This window comes from Notamacropus eugenii, chromosome 3 (assembly GCF_028372415.1).
Source record: "Notamacropus eugenii isolate mMacEug1 chromosome 3, mMacEug1.pri_v2, whole genome shotgun sequence".
NCBI classification, from domain to species: Eukaryota; Metazoa; Chordata; class Mammalia; order Diprotodontia; family Macropodidae; genus Notamacropus; species Notamacropus eugenii.
This window is the reverse complement of record NC_092874.1, coordinates 128,496,822-128,524,780: the sequence shown is the minus strand read 5'-3', so window position 1 is coordinate 128,524,780 and position 27,959 is coordinate 128,496,822. Positions and strand designations below refer to the sequence as shown.

At 36.6% G+C, this 27,959-nt stretch overlaps 3 protein-coding genes across 19 annotated transcripts in view; all 3 read right to left on the bottom strand.

Moving 5' to 3' along the window:
- The window catches only part of CADPS2 (calcium dependent secretion activator 2), a 741,873-nt gene that overhangs the window by 491,614 nt on the left and 222,300 nt on the right, over window positions 1-27,959 (bottom strand). The window lies entirely within an intron of this gene.
- On the bottom strand, window positions 20,321-21,717 carry RNF133 (ring finger protein 133). The gene has a single exon (XM_072652888.1). The coding sequence runs from the start codon at window positions 21,495-21,497 to the stop codon at window positions 20,370-20,372; it is 1,128 nt and encodes a 375-aa protein (XP_072508989.1). The 5' UTR covers window positions 21,498-21,717; the 3' UTR covers window positions 20,321-20,369.
- Window positions 24,932-27,024, bottom strand: RNF148 (ring finger protein 148). The gene is made up of 2 exons (XM_072652889.1): window positions 26,798-27,024; window positions 24,932-26,101 (listed from the first exon to the last, which is right to left on the bottom strand). Exons 1-2 carry the CDS (start codon window positions 26,819-26,821, stop codon window positions 25,178-25,180), a joined length of 948 nt encoding a protein of 315 aa, XP_072508990.1. The 5' UTR covers window positions 26,822-27,024; the 3' UTR covers window positions 24,932-25,177.

Genomic DNA, 27,959 nt, shown 5'->3' with positions numbered 1-27,959 from the left:
CTCATTATATAAACTTTGTTGTTCAGTTGTGTTCAGCTTTCTGTGACTCCATCTTGAGGTTTTCTAGAAAACTCCAAAGATATGAGAGTGATTTGTCATTTCCTTCTCCAGCTCATTTTAATGATAAGAATACTGAGGCAAAGAGAATTAAGTGACTTGCTCAGAGTAGTAAGGGTCTGTGGCCAGAACTGAACTCAGGAAGATGAACCTTCATGATTCTAAGCCTAGTGCTCTAACTACTGCATCACCACCTAGTGTAAAACTACATAGCCCTTAATTCATATAGAATTAGTCTACAGCCTGGATAAAGTTAAGTTACCTGTGAGATTTTACATGAAGGGCTTATTTTTTAATTAAAAAATTTTAATGAACAAAATAAAATCCATTTTCTCTGTTTTCCACCCAATCTTCCCACGATTAAAAAGAAAAACAAAACTCTTTTAACAAATACACATTGTTTAAAAAAAAAATTCCTGCACTGGCTGCATCAAAAAAAAAATACATCCTCTGCATCTTCAGGACATCATATCTCTATCAAGAGATATGTAGTGTGCTTTATTATCTAGAATCATGGTTGTTCATTTCATTGACCAGAATTCTTACTCCTTTTAAGGCTTTTTTTAATTAATTTTTTTTTCAACAAATGAAAATTGATTTTCTTTCTTTCCCACTTTATTTTCCAGAGTTAAACCAGGTTAGCAGTGAAGGAGGAATACAGGTCTCCTTATATCCTTCCTGAGTGTTCCTCTACTGGTTTGGTGTACTAGCAATAGAACTGTAGTTAAAGCTGAATGACTACTATTTCTCACCTGCTTGAAATCTCAGACTTTAATGCTAGAGAAGGTATAATTGAAGTAGCTGACCAAAATACCAGAAGTGGGTATGGAGGAACATGAGGCCAGAAGTAGAACTGGGAGAAGACAAAGGAATCAAGGGACCAATTATCATGATGAGGTTGAGCAATAGACATGAGACAAGTAAGGAATAAGGAAATGTGCAATAATAGGCAATTGTGATCAGAGAGAACTGCAAGGCTGAGAACGCTGAAGATGGCATAATTGTGAAGGTGCATTTTAGGGATGTGAGAATACCAACAAACCTCCCTGTGTAAAGACCCTGCATAAGTGGAGCTAGTTTAAAACTCATTTAGACTCCAGTAGAAAGGATCAGGGTGCCATTTGTAAGATCTGTTGGCATTGCCTTACTGGAACTACCAGATATTGATGAATGCAATAAAAATACCCTTTAATGTCATAATTACTAATGGATGGGAAGAAGGTAGACATAGATCATATCCTATTTGAATTTTAACACCTCACATCTCAGTTCTACCAAGAATTAGTCCTTTCTATCTATGTCAGAGGGCAGTTAGGTGGTGCTGTGGATAGAGTTGCCAGTATGAAGTCAGAAAGACTCATCTTTCTGAGCTCAAATCTAGTCTCAGACACTTATTAGCTGGGTGACCCTGGGTAAGTCACTTAACCTTGCTTGCCTCAGTTTCCTCATCTACAAAATGAGCTGATGAAGGAACCGCTTCAGTATCTTTGCCAAGAAAACCCCTACAGATGTCAGGAAGCATAAGATACAACTAAACAACAACACAAAAATATATATGCTAAGACCATGTCAAGTAGTTTAACAGGCAATGGATAACAGGCAACAGTGATAATAAAAACTTGAAATAGTAAAGTAATTCCAAATAAGGAATTGTCCAGGGAATGGATCTTTTGACTCCTTCAAATAAACGTGAATTAACTCAGTAGAATGTCTCATTCACCCATGCCAGTTTATTTAGCATGTGTTTTTTTCTGTTCATAAAGTCTTTTAAATAACAGATAAAGTTACTATTTGCAAGCTAAATTCTGAGGTTATCCCTGAAGGAATTCCTGGTAGCACTGCCAGAGGATGTTCTAGCCAGAAACTTGAAGAAGTAGGTTTTGGCCATATTTATCAAAGAAGCAGTCGTCTCCTTAATAATGCTGTTAATATAATCCTTTTTTTTCTACTTCGTCCCATTATTAATCTTGATAAAAATCATGTTATTGTCTGAATCCTGGCTATATCAGATACAGCTTTCACTTACTAAGCTACAGTAAAGACTTCAGTAGTCAATTCACCTCAAAAGCTAAGAAAACCTTGGGAAAGCCCAAACCTTGGGTCATCTTTTGAATATTAGACAATAAGGATAAGAAAAGGCTGATCACAGTCAGCCAATCCTTGGAGAGTTCGAATATCAAATAGCTACCAATTCCTCAGGAGTCTCTTCTTTCTCCGCTCTACTCAAGCAGCATGAATCTGCCCGAGTGAAATCTCACCTGTTTCCATCTTCCCTGACTGCTCTTCCTTATTGTAAGTATGTCTTCTCAACAAAGCTGGCTTGCCACACTGACTTGCTGTGTTCCATGTTTCCTTGTACTGTACTTTAGTATCCCAAATTTACTAACTCAGTACGAATCTATTCAATAGCAATCCATTCAATGTATGACTAAATAGCTCCCAATTTTCATGACCCCCCAAAAACCCTAAAATGTAATCTCATCATAACATTACAAGTGGTCAAAAATATTTTGGTGTCATTTCACATCTTTGGGCAATTCAATTATGGTAAACACAAAACAATACTGAGCTCCTAAAATCTATTCTGCTTCAAAATACATCAGACAGGTGGGGCCAAGATGGCGGAGTGGAAGGATGGACCTGCTCTTCAATCTACCCTCAAACCCCATAAAATACCTGCAAAAAATGACACTAAACACATTCTAGAGCAGCAGAAGCCACAAAACAACAGAGTGAAAGATTTCCAGCCCAAGACAGCCTGGAAAGCTAACAAGAAAGGTCTATCACATCAAGCTCAGAGCAGAGCACAGCCCAGCCTTGGCCATGCAGTACAGCAGGATAGGACTGGAGCAGACAGAATCCCAGCAGCAGCTGCAGTTCCCAGATCCCCACAAACACCAAATACAGCTTCAAAGGTCAGTGAAAAAAGCTCTTTCACCTGGGTGAGAAGGGAGCCAGGTCCTCTCCTATCCCCAGGCCCAGGGTGGTAGCAGTCACTGAGGCAGCAGTGTCATCTTTAGGAGCCCTCAGCATAAAGCCCATGGGGGAATGAAGTTGCTGATCTGGATCTCAACCCTGAATGTCAGTCCTGAGGTGAGGAGGAGCACTGACTTGGTGGAGATGGAGGCAGTTGTGGAGAGGGAACCCTACTCACAGACCCTGGGCAGAAAGGAGTACTTGTGGTTGCTCCCAGACCAGAGCACAGGCCAGGAGAGGAGTAAACTCCTCTCCCTTGATTGTGCCACCTTGGAGGAACTGAGAACTCACAGCTCCCTAAAGTATACCCTCCATTTGATAAAGGACTCAAAAGTCAAGTAACTGGATGGGAAAATGCCCAAACAAGGGGAAAAAATAAGACCGTAGAAGATTACTTTCTTGGTGAACAGGTATTTTCCTCCATCATTTCAGAGGAGAAAGAACAAAACATATCACTAGAGGAAGACATCAAAGTCAAGGCTTCTGTATCCCACACATCCAAAATAAATATACCATGGGCTCAGGCCAGGGAAGAGCTCAAAAAAGATTCTGAAAATCAAGTAAGAGAGGTGGAGCAAAAACTGGGAAGAGAAATGAGAGTGATGCAAGAAAATCACGAAAGGCAAGTCAACAGTTTGCTAAAGGAGATCCAAAAAAATGCTGAAAAAAATAACATCTTTAAAAATAGACTAACCCAAATATGAAAGAGATCCAAAAAGCCAATGCGGAGAAGAAGGCTTTAAAAAGCAGAATTAGTCAAATAGAAAAGGAGGTTCAAAAGTTCACTGAAGAAAATAGTTCTTTAAAAATTAGAATGGAGCAAATGGAAGCTAATAACTTTACGAGAAACCAAGAAATTACAAAACAAAACCAAAAGAATGAAAAAATTGAAGACAATGAATATCTCATTGCAAAAACAACTGACCAGGAAAATAGATCCAGGAGAGACAATTAAAAAGAGTCTTTCATGAAATTAGCAAGGAAAACTGCCCTGAGATTCTAGAACCAGCAGGTAAAATAAATATTGAAAGAATCCACCAATTACCTCTTGAAAGACATTTGAAAATAAAAACTCCCAGGAATATTGTAGCCAGATTCCAGAATTCCCAGGTCAAGGAGAAAACACTGCAAGCAGTCAGAAAGAAACAATTCAAGTATTGTGGAAATACAATCAGGATAACATAAGATCTAGCAGGTTCTCCATTAAGAGATTGAAGGCCTTGCAATATGATATTCCAGAAGTCAAAGGAACTAGGATTAAAATCAAGAATCACCTACCCATCAAAACTGAGCATAATACCTCAGAGGGAAAAGGGTCATTCGATGAAATAGAGGACTTTCAAGCATTCTTGATGAAAAGACCAAAGCTGAATAGAAAATTTGACTTTCAAACACAAGAATCAAGAGAAGCATGAAAAGGTAAACAGGAAAGAGAATCATAAGGGACTTACTAAAGCTGAACTATTTACATTCCTACATGGAAAGATAATATTTGTAACTCTTGAGACTTTTTTCAGTATTTGGATAGTTAGAGGGATTATATGCATAGAGAGAGAGGGCACAGGGTCAGCTGAATAGGAAGGGATGATACCTAACTAATAAAATTAAGGGGTGAGAGAGAAATATATTTGGAGGAGAAAGGGAGAAACAGAATGGGACAAATTATCTCTCATAAAAGAGGCAAGAAAAAGCTTTTTCAATGGAAGGGAAAAGTGGGGAGGTGAGAGGGAAACAGTGAAGCTTACTCTCATCACATTTGGCTTAAGGAGGGAATAACATGCACACTCAATTTGGTATGAAAACCTATCTTACGCTACAGGAAAGTAGGGGAGAAGGGGATAAGTGGGGGTTTGTGGGAGGTGATAGAAGGGAGTGCAAATGGAAGGAGGGAATAATTAGAAGTAAACACTTTTAGGGAGGGACAAAGTCAAAAGAGAGAATAGAATAAATGGGGGACAGGATAGGATGTATAGAAATACAGTTAGTCTTTCACAACATGACTATTATGGCAGTCTTTTGAAAAACTACACATATATAGCCTATAGTGAATTGCTTGTAAATCACTTAACCACAATTGCCTTGCCTTTCACTCTCCAAAAAAAAGAAAAGAAAAGAAAAGAAAACTTACTCACACACTATATTTTTCACCTCTCTATTCAGCTTTGTGTCTGACATAGAGAAATACATCTTCACACTCCACCTCTATATCCCCAACCCAAACCTTTACCCCCTTTGTGCCATTTACTCTTTTCTATTACTGCCTAGGAAGAATGTTGTTAGCATCACTATATCCAGGCCAACTTTACCATCTTTCCTGTCATCTTCTAATCTCTGATCCACCAAAAAGTTAAATCCTATGATCCTAGGCCAGAGAGTTTAATGGGCATGTCTTGAATCAAACAGGTATAATGTTATATAGGGTGAAGATAGACTGTGTACTGAAAGAGAAAGCCTACAGGGAGATAATAATTACAGGAACCCAGGTCAGTGAGAAGACTCTCTCTATTTCTGCTTATCCTGAATTAGTATGAATGACTTAGTCCTTTCAATGGAAGAGTATGAAATTGGTCAGAATGAAGTGTTTCAGTTTATTTGTATTACAATTTCTTTCTTGGACTCATCTACTGCTGACTGGACATTAAACTGAAATGCACCATCTGCCCTCAGCTGTTTTGGTTCATCTGTTGTTTAAAATAACTATAATTCCCATAGTCCTCTCTGACTGCAGAAACCAACATATGTGTTAGCATTTAGAGAGTATATTTAAGCACTCTGTATAATTATGGGAACATGAAATGAATTGTGATGATCAAATACCTATTAAGCATCTACTTGCTCTGTAAAATATTGCCTGAGACCCAGAGACCTGTAAAACCACACTGAAAAGAAACATTCACAGTCTAAAAGCAGGGGTTAACCTGGTGCCCATGAACTTAAGAAAATATTTGGAAAACTGAATTTCAATGAAATTGTTCATCTTTGAAATCCTATGCATTTCACACACTGAAAAACATTATTTTAGGGGCATCTAGGTGGCACAATGAATGTATCACTGGCCCTGAATTCAGGAGGACCTGAGTTCAAATCTGACCTCAGATATTGGATACATAATAGCTGTGTGATCTTGGGCAAGTCACTTAACCCCAATTGCCCTCCCTTCCCTCCCCACCCCCTTGGAAAAAAAAGAAATCCAAAAATTATTCTGAGAAGGGTGAGGGAGATAGAGAAAATGACAATTGTCACCCTAGGATCTGATATGATCAATAAGAAAAACAATATAGAGAAAAAACAGGAAAGGACCCTGGAATCAGTGCATCTAATAGGGATGGAACATAAATGATTATCCAGCAAAGGAGACTAAAAAGAAATGTTCAGAAAAGTAGAAAGAGATCCATTTAAACTCAATGTCAAGAAAATCTACAGAGGATCAAGTAAAACAAAGAAGTCAAAAGAATAAATGGCTGGCGAGAGGGAAGGAAGGATGAGTATTGACACCTGGCAAAGATAAAAAATATATAGTCAATGTTTGAAGAGCTGCAGAAAAATTGGTGGAAGAATACACTTCTTGTAGGGTTATAAATTGGTCCAAATATTTTGGAAAACAATTTGTAATTATTTGAAAATAGACCTCAAAATGTTCATATGCTTTGACCTAGCAATCCTACTATTGGTCATATATATCCCAAGAAGGTCAATGACAAAAAGAAATGCCTTAAATGTAACTATAACTATAACCATTCTTAACACTTCTTTGTTCAAACAAAAACTGGAAACAAAATGGGTACCTGCTTGGAGAGTAGCTGAACAAATTTTGGCCTATGAATCAGATACGATATGATTACACCGTAAGAAATGATGAGTATGAAACACTCAAAGAAACTTGAGAAGACTTGTATGAACTGATGCATACTGAATAAAGAACAAATAACAGCATGCACAAAGACCATAGCAATTTAGATTGTAACACTAAAAAGCAGATGAATTCGAATGAATTTTATCTCAGTCCTGGGGAACAGACAAGGAAACATCCTGTGTCAGATAGGTGAGGACTTTAGATACGGAGTGTGGCATACACTATCAGACCTAGTCATTGTTTCTGTTGACTTTGTTTAAATACATTTCTTTGTTACAAGCAAAGTTTCAATGGGGGGGGGGGTGTTGAAATGGAAATGACTACACTGTAAAAACAAAAGGCAGCTATAAAACTTACCAAAAAAAAAAAGAAAATATATATAATTATATATATCAAAATATTATCAAAATCAACTATGTCATAAAATATAGGGATATATACTAACCAAAGATCCCCTTCACCCCTATGGAAGAGATAGTCCTTATTTACAGACTGTGGAATTCTATAGATACTCTTCTTTGCGGATTATTTTGTGCTGGGTATATTGAGCTTCATGATACTCCAGGATTTCTTTAGTGAGAACTAGACTTAATCAAAAGGGATCAGTGTGGAGATCCACATGAGAAATATCAATGAAATGAAGAATTCAAATGATCCAGACTGTGAGATGTGGTTGCATGGAGAACCCACTGGATTACTCTATCAGTGTATGTTTGGGTAATGTGTAGGTGGCTGTGCATGTGTATATGTACATATATGCATATATGTGTTTGTGTGTATATAATTTTAAGAATGAGGAAACCTAAGGTCCTGGTGAGATAAAAAAACTTGCCTAAGGTCACACAGGTAGTATCAGAGGCAACATTTAAACTCAGATCTTCCAACTCCATAGCCTATGCTCTTTGTTGTAGGTTCTAGCATATGCACAGTCTGGTAAAACAGAAAGAGCACAGGATCCACACAGCACCATTATTCATTTTCTGCTCTCTTCATCTCTAAGCATTGTCCTCCATGTTATATATATTCATCTCCATTGATTGAAATCCTTTCCTTCAAGGCCTGAGAGGTCATCACTTTCAAAAGTCATTCCCTGACACACTTGCTAGCTATGATCATGTCTTCAAATTTCTTATATCAATGATGGTTGGAATGGTTTGCTGGCAAATTTTTAACAACTAACTTCCCAGAAAAAACTCCACAACACAGTTTTAACTGCATTACTAAGATTTTCCCCATCACTTTCTTAAGTCTAACCAATTAACATAACAATAAAACAAGTCCTGATTTATAGCATTTGTTGATTACTGAAGTGTAAAATACTTCTACTGGGAATTTTAAAAATTGTTCACAAAAGGCAGTATAAGCTGGCTCTGGTACACATTTTACTCACATGCATTCATGACTTTTTTCAGTTATTTCTGTAAGGTCATATCTGTTGCATTAGAGTGTAACTTGTTGTAAGTATCTTCTTAAAAGCCTGAGACTGTGATTTTTCATTTTTGTACTCTCAGTGATAAACAGAATGGCTTGCACATAGTAGGAGCTTAAGAAATATTTATTTCAATTTAATGTAGCCAAAAGAATATATAGTTCCTAAAAGGTGATTTGTCTACAAAAATATAATTTTTCTAATTCTTTCTTTCTTTCTTTCCATATGAAGAAGTATTATGCATTTATACCTATATGCAGATAATAATATATGAATCTATGAGAAGATGTCAGTTCATGAGTAGAGATCTGTCCTCAAAGTCAGAGATCTGTGTTCAAGTCCTGCTGCTGCCATCTATTGTCTATGTGCCACTGGACAAGTAATTTAACAACTCAGAGCCTCCAGGCAACTCTATAAGCCTCTAAGGTGCAGAAGTTCAGGAAGTTTCTGAGTGGTAATTCTCTACACAAATGAATTCATAACATGTGTGTATACCCATATTGCATATGCATGTATTCAGACACATATGCAGTATATTTTATTATATATGCAAATACAGCCAGTGTAGTTTTGTGTGTACATACACATATATAGTGTATATATGTGTATATGTGTGTGTGTGTGTATATATATATATATATATATATATATATAACATATACATATGACTACACAAGTTTCTGTATAGAGACAGAAAGAGAAAGGGAAGGAAGGACAGGAAGGGGAGGAAGGGAGAAGAGAGGGAGGGAGAGGGGGGAAAGAGACAGAGAGAGGGAGGGAGCAGGAGAGGGAGAGGGAGATGGAGAGGGAAGAGGGAGGGGGAGAGAGAGAGAGAGAGAGAGAGAGAGAGAGAGAGATTGACCTGGGGTCTATAAAGTTTTTTAAAAAATAATTTGGCAAATGAATTTCAATCTAATTGGTTTCCTTTGTAATCCTGGGTATTTTATTTTATGTATTTAAAGCCATTATTCTGAGAAAGGGTTCATATGGTTCATCATATTGCCAAAGGGTCCATGACAAACATGAATGAAGAAATTCTGATACATATTAGCAGAACACTTAGCACAGTGATTTGTACACAGCCAACAGTCAATAAAATGCTTCTCAAAAACTTGATAAATATGTAAAAACTCAAGCATCAAAAACGCAGGCATAAAAACTATAGACTGGTGATTTCACTGGTGTAAGGAGGAGCTTTTAGCAAAGACCCTCCCCTCCAGTACAGCCTGAAATCTTGCAATCATAGTCTTTTTTTTTTCTTAGGCTGAGTTAAACAGGTTGAAATGAGCAGATGAAGCATACTGTGCTATCAGGTAAAACCTTACCCATCACTTTCAGTTCATTGTCATTTTCCTCCCCCAATCTTTTTCCCCCGAATTTATTGATTTATTTATTTTCACTTTTCAACAATCACTTCCGTAAGTTTTATATTTTCAACTCCTCCCTCCTTCTCCAAGATGGCATGCAATCTTATATGGACCCTACAAACACACATTCTTATTAAACACATTTTCACATTAGTCATGCTGCATAGAAGTAAAACAAATGGGAGAAACCATTAGAAAAACAAAACAAAAGAGGAAATGTCTGCTTTATTCAGCATTCCAGTTCCATAGTTCTTTCTCTGGATGTGGATGGAATTTTGCATCACGAGTCCTCATTCACAGTCTTAAAGAGCTTATGAAAGTAGTAATAAAAAATAACTTCCCCAGGGTCACACAGCCACCTCTTGTCAGAAGTGAGACACCAACTCTCCCTCCACCCCACCACCATTGTGTTACCTCTCAACAAAGTATACTAATCTAGAAGTTGTAGGGAATTTCACATGGTACAAAACTGTGAAACTCACAGCTGGCAGGTCTCAATCTGCTGCAAAACTCTTGAACATGGATGGACAAAACAAGATTAAAAACTGGGCACTATTTAACAAAGTAAACATATAATACAACCTAATGTTATTTTATGGTTTTCAAGTCAACATGCCCTTCACCCCCCTCAGGAATTTATTTTTCTCTAAAACAATGGGACTATGCATACTTGGAATGCTACGGAATAAGTTACAGTATGAGGGAAATCAATTGATGAGAATTTATTAAGTACCTACTATGGAACAATGTTCAAGAGTCTGGGAACCATTTGTCTTCTACTCTAGCCTATTTCAAGCCTAACACTCTAATCACTAAGAAACACTTTCGTAATGGAGGCAGTTTCCTTTATACCATGACATACCCTAGACCATTTGAGATATATGTTTTCATTATTTTAGAGACAGGGAAATTCTTCAGATTTATAGATCAATACGTTTTTAATGTCTGAGTTTTCAAATACATCAGTTCATGAATTCCACACGTAGTCTGGACAACTTTTAAAAACTTTCCATTCCTTTAGCTACATTCAGTACAAATAAACATTTTTATGCACCTGCTATAAGAAAGAAACTATATCAGTTATGATGAAAAATGACAATCTCCAGCTTTCAGATAGAGATAATGTAGTCATATTTATTACTTTTATTTTAATTTCTCAATTTCCTTTTGATTATTATTCAGCTACAGTAATAAACCTAACATTTTAGTATGTTCATTCTAAGCCTTTGTCTTTTATCTTAAATTGTGTGAGAACTCTGATCCTTCATTCTCATCTCAGCCCTTCATGCTGTTTCTAATTTGTTTCTGATTGAGACCATTTGGCACCAGTTATAATTTGAGCAGCGGGTACCATAGTTAGGCTATTCATGATCATCACCCAGGATACTTCTTGATTCAGTTGTCTCAATCTCTCTTTATAGTTGTAATGACATGGCAAGCAAATTACCCCTAGTTTATAAAAGGATGAAAGCTAACGAGTGAACAATAAGTTTGGAACTCCTTAGTATACCCACATGTCTAGATTCCAAAATGCTTCTGAATAATACAGTTACTGGTGGTAATGACTACAGAAGAGCAAGCTAAAGGCAGTCATCATTATGATCATGTAGCAGGAAACCAGAATAACACTTCGTAGCTATGCATTCTATCTTGTAAAAACCCAAGTTGGAAAGAGTTTGTGAGAAACCATCTAACTCAATGTCCTCTCTCATGTACAAATACCCTCTACACTACAACATTTATTTTTGAGAGATTCACTTTAGCATCTACATGCAAACTTCAAGCATTTGTGAGTCAGGAGAGGGCAGGTATGTCAAACTCAAACAGAAAAATGCCATTAAACCACCCTTTAAGGACATCTATGGTAGCATACTGACTATATTTATTATTCTTTTATTTCATAAAATATTTCCAAATTATATTTTAAATCTGGTTCAAAATCACCTGAGAGGGTTGTTTGCTGCATGGGGTGTGTTTGATACCTCTGGTATAAGCTATTTTTGATACAGAAACTTTCATCACCAAAACAGTTTTAGTAGGTAAGTTCTGAGGACTTGCTTGTGGCATATATGGGTTAAGCGACTTGCCCCGGATCTCATAATTTAATGTGTCAAAGATGGAATTTGAAGCTAGATCTTCCTGACTGCAAGCCTTGAACTCTAATGAGATCAGTAAGTAAAAGGTGGTGATGGTGGTGGTGGTGGTGGTAAAGGTAGATTACACCATTCCGCCTTCCTCCTGGCAAGGTAGAACAGTGGAAAGTATGATGGGTATGGATCAGGATAGGGTGGAATTTGCTGACTTTAAAAACTTAAGGTGTGTGTGGGCAGGGAGGACAGTCAAGATAGCAGAGTGAAAGCAGAGACTCACCTGAACTCTTCCACAAATTTCTTCAGATACCTCTAAAAAGTGAATATGAACAAATTTTAGAGTGGTAGAATCCACTGGGAGATAGAGTGTGGCAGATTTCAAGCACAGGGCAGCCTGGAATGTCAAAGGGAAGGATCTCTTACACTGGGCTGGGGGAGCACAGAGCACACAGGCTGCACCAGCACAGACTTGGCCATAGTGGAGTGGGAATGGCCCTGGGCAGAATGAATTACCAGAGGCACTGCTGATTCCCAAACCTCTCAGCACAGGGCAGGAGTCTGGTGGAATTGGGTGAGAAAGAAGTGCAAGGCCCACAGCAGAAGCAGCAGCTACTCCAGGATTGATCAGCCCACAGGCTAAATGTTTGAAAGTCACCTATGTGAACTTCCAGGAGACAAGATGGCAGAGTAAACTGTAAGTGCTCTCACCCTCCCCTTATTGACCTTGAAAGATCCAGAGAATATTGTCCCAGGAAAAAATTCTGCAATAGTGGGACCAGGAAAAGGGATACAGCAGTCTTTTAGCTCAGGAATCTAGGGAGATCAATGGGATGGGTCCCTCTTACTGTGGCTGAAGGGGTCCACTGCAGGACTAGAGGTGTCACATCAAGCCCCATCTCAGTGGACCAGCAGAAGAGCCTGAGCCCTAGGGAGTGGAGCCTGTAAAGGCCAATACCAGGACCCCAGGAGTGCTTTAGCACAGTTAGGGGAATCAGGCAGACACCAGTGCAGATGGGGGTCCACCAACTGCTGAGCCTGTCTATGCTCTAGTGCAGCCCTAGGGGAGGCAGATTGCCCCTCCCCCACACTTCAGGCCATGTGCTTCAGTGTAACCCCAGGGAAACTCAGAAAGATTTCACCTGGCCTAGGCCATGGCACACACTAGCCAGCTCAGCATGAGGTAAGCTGCAGCATTATATAGCTTCTAGCTCACAGAACCTGAGGCCACAGCACACAAAGGAACTAACCAGGACCCCAGATCCCAACGTAAGAAACATGGGACAGAACCTCCTGCACCTCAGAAGCAGAGATACACTTTCAAAGCTAGGAAAAAGGAAATCACCATGAACAAGAAGCAAATTATAAAAACAAACACCACAGAATCTTATTTTAGGGACAGGGAAGATGAAAATATGAATTTAGAACAGGACAGCATTGACACTATTCCCACATGTGAAACCTCAAAAATGAATATGAACTGCTTTCAAGCCCAAAAAGCATTCTTAGAAGAGCTCAAGAAGGATTTTAAAAGCCAAATTAGAGAGGAAGAAGAAAAACTGACCAATGATTTTAAAAATACAATTGATAAAATGAAAAAAAGAATTCACCAAAATGCTCCTTAAAAAGTAAAACCAACCAAATGGATAAGGAGGTACAAAATCTAACTGGAGAAAATTACTCCTTAGAGGAAAAAAAATTGGACAAATGGAAAGGGAGGTACAGAAACTAAATGAAGAAAACACATTTGAAACAGGGATGCACACAGGGTAAAGGTAAAAGGCTGGAGAAGAATATATTATACTTCAGCTGAAGTAAAAAAAAAAAAAAAAGCAGGCATAGCAATCCTAATCTCAGACAAAGCAAAAACCAAAATAGATCTGATCAAAAGAGATAAGGAAGGAAACTATATAGCACCATAGATAATATAGTAATATCATTACTAAACATTTATGCACCAAGTGGTACAGCATCCAAATAGAGGAGAAGTTAAGGAAGAAATAAACAGTAAAACTATACTAGTGGGGAATCTCAACCGCCCCCTCTCTGAACTTGATAAATCTAACCTCAAAATAAACAAGAAGGAAGCTAAGGAGGTAAATACAGTTCTGGAAAAGTTAGATATGATAGACCTCTGGAGAAAACTTAATGGGGATAGAAAGGAATATACCTTTTTCTCAGTAGTATATGGCACATACACAAAAACTGATAATGAGGTAATGCATAAAAACCTTACAATCCAGTGAAGAAAAGCAGAAATAACCAATACATTCTTTTAAGATCATGATGCAATCAAATTATATGTAATAAAGAACCATGGAAAGATAGACCAAATATTAATTGGAAACTAAATAATCTAATTCTAAAGAATGAGTCAAAAAACAAATCATAGAAACAATAACTTCATTCAAGAGAATGACAATAATGAGACAACCTACCAAAACTTGTGGGATGCTGTGAGAAGAGTTCTTGGGGGAAGTTTTCTATCTCTGAATGCTTACATAAACAAAATAGAGAAAGAGGAGATCAATGAATTGGACATGCAACTGAAAAAGCTAGAAAAAGAACAAATTGAAAATCCCCAAGGAAATACCAAGCTAGAAATACTGAAAACCAAAGGAGAGACTAATAAAACTGAAACTAAGACAATTATTGAATTAATAAACAAAACTAAGAGCTGATTTAATGAAAAACCAATAAAATTGATAAACCTTTGGTCAATTTGATTGAAAAAGGAAAGAAGAAAACCAAATTACCAGTATCAGGAATGAAAAGGGTGAATTCACCTCCAAATGAAGAGGAAATTAAAACAATAATTAGATATTATTTTGCCTAACTGTATGCCCATAAATTTGACAATCTTAGTGAAATGGATGAATATTTTAAAAATTGAAATTGCCCAGATTAACAGAGGGTGAAGTAAAACACTTAAAAACCCTATCTCAGAAAAATAAATTGAACAAGCAATCAATGAACTCCCTAGGAAAAGATTTCCAAGACCAGATAGATTTACAAGCAAATTCTATCAAACATTTAAAGAACAGTCAATGCTATATAGAGCATTTGGGAAAACAGTAAAGGAATTCTATCAAATTATTTTTATGATACAATGATACAATGGTGCTGATACATAAACTGGGAAGAGTCAAAACAGGGAAAGAAAATTATAGACCAATTTCCCTAATGAATATAGATGCAAAAATTTTAAATAAGATACTAGCAAAAAGATTACAGACACTTATCATGGGAATAACATACTTTGATCAAGTAGGATTTATACCAGCAATGTAGGCCTTATTCAATATTAGGAAAACCATCAGCATAATTGATTATATCAATAACAAAATTAATAGAAATCATATGATTATCTCAGTAGCTGCAAAAAAAGCTTTTGACAAAATGCAATACCCATTCACAGTGAAAACACTGAAGAGGACAGGAATAAATGGAGCCTTCCTTAAAATGATAAGTAGCATCTACCTAAAAACCATCAGCAAGCATTATATGTAATGGAGATAAAGGCTAGACGCATTTCTAATAAGATCGAGAGTGAAACGGGGATGTTAATTATCACCACTGTTATTCAACATGGTACCAGAAATGCTAGTTTTAGCAATAAGAGGAGAACAAAAATAGAAGGAATTAGAATAGGCAAAGAAGAAACTAAGTTATCACTATTTGCAGGCGATATGATGATATACTTAGACGATCCTAGAGAATCAAGTAAAAAAGTACTTGGAATAATAAACAACTTTAATAAAGTTGCAGGATATAAAATAAACCCATATAAATTATTTGCATTTCTATGTATTAGTAACAAAGCCCAACAGCAAGGGAAGGAAAGAATTTAAAGTTACTATAGATACTATAAAATATTTGGGAGACTACCTGCCAAAACAAACCCAGGGACTAGATGAACAGAATTACAAAACACTTTTTGCATGAATAAAGTCAGATCTAAGTAAATAGCTCATGGTAGGCCAAGCTAATGTAATAAAAATGGTTATAGCAGTCTACTGCCTGGTAAACCCAAGGACTCCTTCTTCTGGGATAAGAATTCACTGTTTGACAAAAACTGCTAGTAAAACTGGAAAATAGTGTGGCAGAATCTGGGCATAGACCAATGCCTGACACCATATACCAGAATAAAGTCGAAATGGGTACACAATTTAGACATAAAGGCTAATACTATAAACAAAATATGGGAGCAAGTAATAGTGTTTGCCAGATTTATGAAAAATAGAGACATTGATGACCAAAAAATAGATAGAGAACATTATGAAATACAAAATGGATAATTCTTATAACATAGAATTAAAAAAAAAAACTTTTGCACAAACAAAGCCTAATTTCTGTGATAAAGGCCTCGTTTCTAAAATATATAGAGAAATGAGTCAAATTTACAAGAATACAAGTCATTCTCCAATTGATAAATGGTCAAAGGATGTGAACAGGCAGTTTTCACAGGAAGAAATTAAAACTATCTATTGTCATATGAAAAAAAAACTCTAAATCACTATTGATTAGAAAGATACAAATCAAAATAACTCTGAGGTACCACACTACACCTATTATATTGGCTAACATGACAAAACAGAAAAATGCTAAATGTTGGAGAAGATGCAAGAGGGTTGGAGCACTACTTGACTTGTGGAGTTGTGGAGCTGTGAACTGATCCAACCATTCTGGATAGCAGTTTGGAACTATGCTCACAGGTCTATAAAAATTGCTTCTAGAACTGTATCCCAAAGAGATCACAAAGTAGGAAAATGATCTACATGTACAAAAATATTTATAGCAGCTTTTTTTGTGGTGGCCAAGAACTGGAAATCAAGGGAATGCTCAAAAACTTGGGAATGGCTGAACAAGTTATGGTATATAAATGTAATGGAATACTATTGCACTATAAAAAAAAGATGAGCAGGAAGACTTCAGAGAGGCTTGGAAGGCCTTATATAAACTGATTCTGAGTGAAAGGAGCAGAACCAGGAGATCATTGTACACAGTAACAACCACAGTGTGTGAGGTATTTTTCTGGTAGACTTGGCCTTTCACTGCAATGCAAGGACCTAAAACATTCCCAATGGACTCTTGAGGCAAACTACATCTAGAGAAAGAAGTATGGAATTGGAATGCAGAATGAAGCATAGTATATTCTCTTGTATTATGTTTTGGTTTGGTTTGGTTTTTCTCATGATTTCTCCCATTCATTTTAATTCTTCTATGCAACATGACTAAGGTGGAAATGTATTTAATAAGAAAGTATATGTAGAACCCATATAAGATTGCACACCATCTCAGGGAGGGAGAGAAAATCTAAGACTTACAGAAGTGATTGTAGAAAACTGGAAACAAATTAACAGTAAAAAAAATGCAAAGATCACATTAAAATAAAAAGGAATGATGAATGGGCAGACTTCAGAAAAACCTGGAAAGATGTATACGAATTTATGCTGAGTGAAGGAAACAGAAAGAGGAGAACATTATACACAGTAACAACCACAGAACGTGAGGACTAACTCTGATAAGACTTAGCCCTTCTCAGCAATACAAGGACCTTAAACATTTCCAAAGGATTGATGATGCAAAATGCCATCCACATCCAGAGAAAGAACTATGGAGTCTGAATGCAGAATGAAGCAGACTATTTTCTCTTTTATTTTTTATTTTTTTCATTTTGCTTTTCTCATAGTTTCTCCGATTTCTTATAATTCATTTATGCAACATGACTAACATGAAAATGTGTTTAATAGGACTATATATACAGAGCTCATATAAGATTGCATGCTGTCTTGGGGAAGGAAGGAGGAGAGAGTGGGAGAAAATTTAAAACTTATGGAAGTGAATGTTTTATATGTGTGTGTGTGTGTGTGTCTATATACAAAAAGAAAACTGAAAATAAATAAATTAAATTTGGGGGGAAAAAGTTATGTTGTCATCACAAAAATAGCTTCAAGAGATGGCCATCATGATACCAGAACTGGGGAACAAAAAGAAACACCACATTGAAGAATCACAGTATTGTTCTCAAAGAGAAGCTTTGTACATCACCAAGTACACAGAGGATACAAACTAAAATGTAGATTAAATGCCATTACAATGAATAATTAATTATATTCTGTATAATAATGCTACAGTCATCTGCTATCGATATACCTAGAGTAACCGGGCTTTGTCGATTTGTTCACACCCCCCTGAAAGGCAAGGCTTATGGGAAAGTTTTCCTGAGTCTTTTCTTATTGAATTGATTATCTTACCTCTCCCCGCAAATTTTGCCACTGCAAACATTCCAACTCCCTTGAATGAACATGTTTTCATGTGTTTTCTGACCCCTTTTTCCCCCAACACACCACACTTACCCCTCAAAAAAAAAATTCCTGGAACATACAGTATGAAATTTGTACTCCTGTCGTAACAAGACAGTTTTTGTACTTAAATGGTTCCAAAGAAAATAAATGATCCAAGAGTTTGGAGGAGTAAAAGAACAGAGATGAAATTTATTTAAAATAACTCATTTCCCCATCCCCCCTTAGAAATCTTACTGCAATAGTCTGTAATCTTTGTACTTTTCATGACACCCAAAGGATCACTGGTGGGCCTAAGGTCTAGGAGAAAGAACAAAGAAAAAGGAAAAAAATAAAAACTGGAAAGGGAAGGAAGGGGGAGAGAGAAATGCTAGATGTTTAAATTTCAGAAATCTTTTAACATTTATTAAGCACTTACTATGTGATAGGCAAAGGATACAAATCAGGATACAAAACAGGATACAAATCATATTTTTAAAAAAAGAATTCCTGCTCTCAAGGAGTTTAAATTATGATATCACATGTAAAAATCAGAACATACAAGATAGAGAGTAAAAGCAAGATAACTTTAGTGAAGAAGACACGGGGGAGTTGTGTTGGGGACAGATGGAGGGAGTAGCCTTCCATGAGGGCTTAAAGAGCCTTAAAGAGACTTAATGAGACTTAAAGAAATTCAGGGATTCTAACCGACAGAGGTGGAGAGAGAGAGAAATGAAAACAAGACTCCAAGGCAAATGGAGCCCATGGTGTTTAACACAGTACTATTATGTTCAGAGCAGAACTGTATTGTCAGCTACTCATTCAGTAGAGAAAGAAAAACTGTGTTATGTTTCAGCTTCAGCTTTCCGAAGCCTAGTTTCCTCATCTGCAAAATAAGGAAAGTTGGAGTAGTGATCCATAACATTTCCTTCAGTTCTAAGATCTTATTACCACTATGTTTACACTACCGCAGACATGAAATGTAATTTTTAAAAAATCATCTTTCTGTTAACAAAGTTCAGTACTAGAAAATAATTTTCATCACATTTTGTAAACCATATAACTAGATTCTTGCTGTATCAAAATGCCTTGATATTTTTTTTTACTCTACTCCCTTCCTGTTCCTTGGTAAGACTGAGCTTAAATTCTTATTGTTTTCCAGGTTGTTAAAAAGATATATTTGACTTTGGTAATGGTATTTGACATGTGAAAGACTTTCATTTTTACACTTCTTTTTGTTGTCACTTTTCAATCATGTCTGATTCTTTGTCAACTCATTTAGGGTTTTCTTGGCAAAGATAATAGAATGGTTTTCCATTTCCTTCTCCAGTTCAATTTACAGATAAGGAACCGTGAGGCAAACAGGGTTAAGTGACTTGCCCAGAATCACATAGGTAGTAAGTGTCTTGAGGCTAGATCTGAACTCAAGTCTTCTTGACTCCAGGCTCCGTGCTCTATCCACTGTGCCACTTATTATCTGTCTCTAAAACAAATAAGATTCTGACAAGTATTAGTAGTCAGTATTTTATTGATGGATTAACAAAAATTAAGAATTTTTTTTTTTTTAAGAAGGCATCTCTATGTATCATAGGCACTATCTTATCCTCATTGTAGGTATAGTCTCAGATTAGGAACCTTTTAGACTTTTGTCTAATAATAGCAAGTAATGAAATATTTGCTATTTGTCTGAAGGATCAATGTTTTTTCTTAAAATACTTTGTCATTATGACGATGTAGTTTGCTTGAAATATAAATATTTACTTGAATGTAACTTTATGAAAGCTTTCTTCTTAAGATTAAATGATGCATATCAAAATTTCAATGAGCAAAATAGAAAATTATCATTCCTTCAACTTAACCAACTGTACTAAAAATAGAAAAATAAAATAAAAAACTGTATCCTAGTTATAAAATACGTTTTTCAACTTTCAAGCTACTTCTGTACTAGAATCAATGTGTAAACTATATTAGACATATTCTTATCAAAAAGGAATCAGATTTATATATCATTAAATTATAACCCATATTTGTATGTATACAAAATAAGACTTGAAATTGAACACATTTAGAACAAAATAAAATCATAAACATTTCTTGAAAGGCTATTTCCCTCCTCCCTCTTTCTGGGTGGCTTATATCTCTGTAGTAGAAATAATTACTAGAGAAACAAAAAAGAATGCAAAAAAACTCCCCAAAACAAACAAACAAATAAAAAAAAAAACTTTCCCACTTCAGACAGACAGAACTGCTTGTCAGTATTTTGGACCTGATTTGATAAACACAAGTTTAATCCACTTCTCCAAAAGGGGCATGCTGTCAAGGTGAAGGATGAACATCTACTGCTACAGAACTAGACTGATTATCATTTCCTGAAGAAGAGGATTCTTCCCCATTGGTCACTTTATCTGATCTCCTTACAGAACGATGGTCATTGCCAGAACTCTCTTCATTAGGTGATGTAGCAGTAAGTGATTCATTCGACATTAAAACTTGCAAAGATTCAGCACCATCTTCAATATCCACCACAATCCCTAGAGCTTTGAGAATGTCACATTTGCACATGGGGCAGGTGCCATGAGCTAGAATCCAGGGGTCAATGCAATTTTTGTGGAAAAAATGTTTACAAGTTAGAATACGCACTATATCATTGGGCTTATATGCTTCAAAGCACACAACACAGCTGTCCCCATTTGGATTTGTTTCCTCATCCCCTTCTTTTAAAACACGCAGCTGGAGCTGTCCAAAAGCTTTCTTAAGATCTGTTGTTAACCGTTGCCATCTTCTGTTTTGAATCCTTGCTACCCAGAGTCTTCGAATATGATAGAAAATGAAGTAGGTCAAGGTAGCAGTTGTGACAATAACAAAAGACACAAAGTAGTGATTCATCCAGATGATATGCTTTCGGCCTACCTCAATCATAACAGTCACATGAACTCCCTTCTGAATCAAATGCAAAATCTCTGTGCCTTTTAAGTTGCCAATCATTACCGCAACAATATCTCCGATTCCTTGGTGAGACATGGGAAATACTTGGTTGCCAGTTCCTGGGAAGTTGTAGATGATCACCCCACTGGCTCCTTTGTCTGCTGCTATTTTTATTTTCTGTGTGAAAGTACAACCTCCCCGCTCTATGAGGGCAAGCCACATTTCTGAGTCCTTGGGTTTGCTGAAATTGGTCAAGGGATTACAGGCATTTTGGTTCCTTCCCTCTGGTGGCACCACAACTCCAGCTACCCTCTTCAAAATGGATCCTCTTCCAAATACCCCAGTTTCCCCCAATTCTGATAACATCCGGTTCCCCACATGAAATGATATGTTCATGTAAGCAGTCCAAATGGCGCTTGCTTTGCAATAATTCTGACTAAGCAGCAGAAAGAAAGTGAGTATCAAAAGCCAGAAAGATGCAGCATTGGTTCTCCAAGTACCTGCCTTAACTAGATTCATTTCTCCCTTTAAACTTAAGAACCAGCCAAGCAAAAAGAAGTGGCTCCCACATCTGGTGGCAACTAACTTAAAAGAAAAGAAAGAAAAGAATCTTCAAGGGGAAAACTCATCCTACTACCCTCCCACATTTTGGGGGGGAAATTCTTGAAGACTTCTTATGAGTCTGAGATGTTGAAGGTAAGAATGAGAAAAACCCTGTATCGGAAAAAAAAAATCTAGTCCCACTAAGTCTCTGCAGACTGTTGTTGGCTAATGTGATTGTGACATCAGAGACAATTCAGCCAATCATAAAATATCTTAGCTCATACTGAAATTGTACTGGCCTGGTCAAATGTTGTTAGGGGTGGTTTCTACATTGCTATAAAAAGTGTTATTGCTTAGTTACATATAATACTGGCAGGTAGTTAACTTTCAAGGTTATTTACTGAAAATAAAAACAAAATGGAAAATCAAAGCATATGTCTCACTTTTAAAAATCTGCCAGGCTATGACCCAAAGCCACAAAATTGTTGATAATATTTTTTATGGGTAAAATGAACTCCTCTCTTCTCCAGCACAGTGGTAAAACTCAAATGGGTTGGGGTTTTGTTTGCGTTTATGAACAAATGATCAAGCAAGTAATCTTATAGTCAAATATAATCAAGTTTAAGGAGATAGAGGACTCTTATGGACTCAGAACAGGCCTAGACATCAACAGAAATAGGTAAAATATTTTAATTATGTCTAAAACACCCACATTCAGATATTTAACAATGTCCTCATTTTGAAGGGATTAAAGGCAATGAAAGGATCCTTTTGATGGATTACTGCTTTTTAGTGACTCAGTTTGAATGTCTGGTTTTACATTAAGTAAAAGCAAAAGATATTTTTTAAAAAGGCAAAAAAAAAAAACAAACCCAACAACAACAAATAACGCAAACTTAGAGTTTCCCAGAAAAAAATCTGACACATGGCTCATGAAAGTTTTTAATTTTATAGTAGAGATCATGGTGGAGAGGGGTGGGAAGGATAAAAATGGCTAACAGTGGATTTACTAACATAGTGTATTGTTAAATTAACAGAGAAATATTCAGCCTAAGCAAAAATGTGCTAATTCTGTGTTAGCCAGATGTAATTTCAATGTTGTCTGAGAAGGAGCCTAAATTGCTGCATTAGAAGTCAAAGGGGACATTAGTAAGAATTCCCTCAAATGAAACACTTCTGCAGCTCTCAGGCTTTCTATTTTCTATTTTCCTTATTATTTTCTATTTTATTTATAGTATTCTCATCTGGCTAAATTCTAGCTGGACTGATGTTAACCACATAGTATGAATTCAAACTAAAAGGATCACTTTGTGAGGGAACTAAGAAAAACTTCATTGTTGCTACACCAAACTTTTCCAGGTGGTGATGGTCTGGTTTTTGTTTTGCTTTGTTTTTCCCCACTGTTTTTTGGTTAGTTATTTCTTTTGATGTGACAATACTAAATTTACATGTTTTGTTATGGAAGAGGAATGTCATCAGTCCACTCTTGCTTGTCCCTCACTTGACTTTGGCCCTAAATTCTCTGATGGCTAAAATTAACATGCCTTCATTAAATTAATTTGATTCACTAAATTTAGCTATTCAGCATCCTGGGTCATCTCCAGTTATCCTGATGAATATCAGGTCACTGGACTCAGATGACTCTGGAGGAGAAGGGAGGCTGGTGACCTTGCACAGCCCTCCCTCACTCAAAACAAAGTCAAGTGTAAGTCATGTCATCATTTCTCTGATGGCATGGTCTTCTTCTGGAACAAAGGATGAACACAAATAATAGTGTAATAACACCATGAAAAAGAGAAAAGGGTGAACAGGTAACTACAGATAAATAAGATTTTGCATTAAACAAAAAAATTTATGAAAACATGTCATAATAAAAACTAAAATTCATAATGATCAATTTCCAAAACAGGTCATGAAATTGTCTAATGCCTCCTTTCCTTTCCCCTAAAATATTAATTTGTGTGCATGTATATGTGTACATATGTATATATAAATATATACGTAATGAAATCTAGGAATTGATATCTTGTTTTATCAGTCACAAAGATAACATTCATATTTTTAATGTAAGCTTAAAATGTCTCTCTGATATAGTCTATCTGGAAATGTACAGCTAAGCAAAAATGAAACTCTAGGGGGCAAGATGAGGGGGAAAATCTTAGATATTTGTGAGTGACAATGGTATCCTATAGTTGCTCCTAAATGACTAGTGATCCAGAGACTGAATCAGCACTGAGGAAGATGCAAGTAAAGCTAGCCCTGGTATACTTCTACAAAGATAATTCTGGACCTTGCTAGGGACTAGGGGCTATGACCATGGAACACAAGTTCTGGTAAATCCTACCCTAAGTGGCAAAAGCTTTATGTATAGAATTTGAATAATTACATGTCTTCTGCCCAAGGAATTGACCTTGATCGCTTTAGAGAAGCATGTTACCAGGATGACAAGAAAATTAACACATGCATGTATGTATGTATCTGTATCTCTTTACAGAGAAAGAAAGAATTAGAGTAAGAGAAAAAGAAAAAGAGACAGAGAGACACCCAGAAACGGAGAGACACACACAGAGAGGAGAGATGGAAAGAGAAAGAGAGAGAGAGAGAGAGAGAGAGAGAGAGAGAGAGAGAGACAGAGACAGAGACAGAGACAGAGAGAACAATGAGACAGAAATTTCTTAAGGAATCTTTACAAAAAATTAATCAAAACTCGTAACTTTTTCCCCCCAAGTAGATCTGTGATTTTACTTGTATATGAAATAACTAGCTAGCAAACTCCATTAATTCAGGTTAGTAATTGACTTGCCTAGGCATCACACAACCAGTATGTAACAGAAACGTAACTTGAACCCAGGTCCCTTTAAATCTAAGCATGCCACCTACTTGCTAATTTTAAGATTTCTGAAGCCTTTTTTTTGAGGGAGAGAAGATTGTTTTGTTTTGGTTTTTTTTGTTTTGTTTTTCGTTACAGCAAGTCACAAAGATCATTAATATACTAAAGCAAGGAGGGGCTTAGATTTTCACTGGCATAGGAAGCTATCCCTTTCAATGAAATACGATAATAATTCTAGAGGTGAAAGGGACTTCAGAAGTCACCTAGTCCAACCCTCTCATTTTACAATTAAGGAAAATGAGAGGAAAATTAAGCTATTTGACCACTATTTACACAAATATCAAGAATCAGAAGTAGGTTTTGAACTTTAGAACTCAGACTCAAAAGCCAATATTCTTTCCACAGCACTTCTACTCCACCTCAGAATCTTGAAACATTGGAAACTAGCAGAGATAACAATGTGGTGTGTGCATGGAGGATAGGTAGAAGAGAAAGAGAGGAGAGTGGTATATGTATCAGAGAAAAAGTCAGATGAATTAGAAACTAGACTTTTAAAAAGTGTGACATTCAGTTCACTGGGTATGTTTTAGGGCTTTATTACAAAAAGACCACCATCATCACATGAGCTTCGATGTTTTTCTATGGAGTTGATGTTATCAAGATGAACAAAAAAAATTGGACACACAAATTTGACTAACTTTTTAGTGAAGCACAGTCTTAGTTTATAAGAAGTTCATTCGTATCTCTAGCTGAAGTGAAACAATAATTCATTCAATACTAGATTTTGTAAGATTCAGTTTCATCACTGGAATGTTCCCTTATTTCCTTATATCTTAAGAATGTCACATTTGCACATGGGGCATGTCCTATGGGCTAAAAGCCAAGGATCAATGCAGGCCTTGTGGAAAAGATGCTTGCAAGTTAAAATGCGCACTGTATCCCTGGGTTTGTACATGTCAAAGCACACAACACAGCTGTCTCCATTGGGATCAACTTCTCTGTCCCCTTCTTTTAACACTCGCAGTTCCAACTCGCCAATTGCTTTTCTGATATCTGCTTTTATCTGCCGGTGTCTCCTGTTGGCAGCGATGGGCATTCTGGGCCTCCGGGCACAATATAAAAAGAAGCAGGCAACAGTGGCAGCCATAAAGGTAAGCAGGGACATGATATGATGATTCAACCAAGGTATATGTCTTCTCCCAACTTCAATTATAATTGTCACATGGACTCCCTTCTGAATCAAATGATAAAGCTCCATGCCTTTCAGGTTGCCTATCATCACTGCAACAACATTTCCAGTTCCTTGGTGAGACATAGAAAAAACCTTGTTGCCAGTACCTGGGTAGTTGTAGATGATGACTCCATTTGCTCCCTTCTCTGCTGCCACCTTTATCTTGTGTGTAAAGGTGCAGCCTCCTCGTTCAATGAGGGCTAGCCAGGATTCTGTCTGCTCAGGCCTGCTGAAATTGGTCATGGGGTTACAAGCATTCTGATTCCAACCCTCAGGCAGTCCCACTGAACCAGCCACCTTTTCCAGAGGAGAATGATTTCCAAATACTCCAGTTTCCCCCAACTCTGATATGATTCGATTTCCCACCTGAAATGTTATATTCAAATGGGCAGTCCATATAGCTTTTCCTTCTGAGTCAGGAAGGCTAAGGAGTAGGGAGATGCTGAACCTTAGTAGCCAGGAAGATGCAAAGCTTCGTTTCCAATAAGTTGTTCTAAATAGCCTCATTCCTCCATTTGCCTGGCAACCACCGACCATGAAAAAAAACAACAAAATATTAACAAAATGCAAAAGATTAAGTATTTGGTTTTGATTTCTGGCAACAACTAATTAAAACAATGAAATGCAAACGGTCTACATGGAGCCAAGATATCGCTCCTCCATTCAGTGTTTTTATTTTTAGAAGATTTTCATAATGAAAAATAAAAAAGGTCTTATTACAATGTGATTTCACAAAAATTATGACCTACTAATGTGAAAATTGTGACATCAGATATACTTAAACCAATCCATGAGTTTATTTTAGCTCTTTGCATACTGTTGTCCTATTGGCTAAATGGGAATAACTAAACACTATCTTTTATTTTATTAATTAGACCATGGTGTGAAAGAATATGTTAAGGAGGAGAAGAAAAAAATGTGAGCTACTTGGACAGTACTGGCTTCTGTACATTGAGTATGACACTTAATCCTTCTAAACATTATTTTTCTATATCTAAGAGATTGAAATAATCATCACCTATTCACAAGACATCTGTATGTCTGCATGGAATTAATCATAGATCAAAAGATCTCCTGAAGAGCTCTAAACTGTCTAATAGAGGAATGGCTTTAAACAAGAGAAGCATAAAATACCTACTCCTCACACCTGTGCCCTCTTTCAACCTTAAGTGCTATTAACAGGCACAAAGATATTGAGATGATGGGAACACTTACCTGGTTAGGCTGATTTATTGCCATTCTGTCAAGTAAATATGCCTATTTACTTGCAATTGAGTTGGCCATAGAGAGCAGGAAAGCTGGTGGTGTGCTACTATGACATTGCTGCTAGCTATAGTAGTATTCACTGGTTTATGGTAGGACTTCATTCAGTTTGAATCCTCACTTTAAGGCAGTCTGCTATGAGAGACCCAACTAGGACTTCAAGTCTCCTAGCAACATTCATTGGATTATGCATGTCTCTCCAGTACCTACAATGTCACAGTCCACCAAAGAGGACTGTAATAAGTGGGAAATACAGAGGAGTGGGAGTCAAGGTCACCATAGGGCAATGGAAAGAACACTGGCTTTTGATGTGGAGAACTGATGGTCAGTGCTTGAATTCCAACTCAAGTTCAACTTCAGGCTGCAAGTTCTTCATCAACAGAATGAGGGGATAGCACTAATTGAACTCTAAGGTCCTTTTCAGTTCTAAATCTGTGAACTTATGAACCTATTACATGGGTTCTAGGCTTAGGTTAAAGATTAACCAGTTTTAAGACTTTGGATAACTTACTCAGTCTCTGTGGGGCAACAGTTCTCTTATTTGTAAAGCATTGGAATTGGATTTCTAACCTTAAAATTAAACAATTAAACTTTTCATCAAGAATAACCATTGACAAGGACTTGACAAAATTCCTAATGGTCCTTTAAGACAAAATGCCTTCCACATCCAAAGAAAGATGGAATTCAATAGCAGAATGTAGCAGATCATTTTGTGTGTGTGTGTGTGTGTGTTATGTTTTCGTTTGTTATATGATTTCTTCCATTCATTTTAATTCTTCTACACAACATAACTATAGTGAAAATGTATTTAATAGGAATGTATGTGTAGAACCTATATACAATCGTATGCCGTCTTGGAGAGGGAGGGGGGAGGAAGGTGAAAAAAAATCTAAGTTATATGGTAGTGATTGAAAAACACTGAAAATAAATAAAATTAATAAATAGAGAATAATCATTGACAGTATCCTTGCAGAGTATCACACAAATCACTGAGTTATATACAAAGTTTACAAAATATTAAGACAATACCATTACTAGAATCAGAGACCTCAACATGAATATGAAATAAGATTATTTCTCCAAAGGTAAAGAATAAAAAGCTCAGTTATTTGTT

Coding starts and splice junctions, on each gene's coding strand:
- RNF133 (XM_072652888.1), bottom strand. CDS start 21,497: ATGAATCTAGTTAAGGCAGGTACTTGGAGAACCAATGCTGCATCTTTC.
- RNF148 (XM_072652889.1), bottom strand. CDS start 26,821: ATGGCAATAAATCAGCCTAACCAG. Junction 26,102..26,797: donor CAATAAATCAGCCTAACCAG/GTAAGTGTTCCC, acceptor GGTGGTTGCCAG/GCAAATGGAGGAATGAGGCT.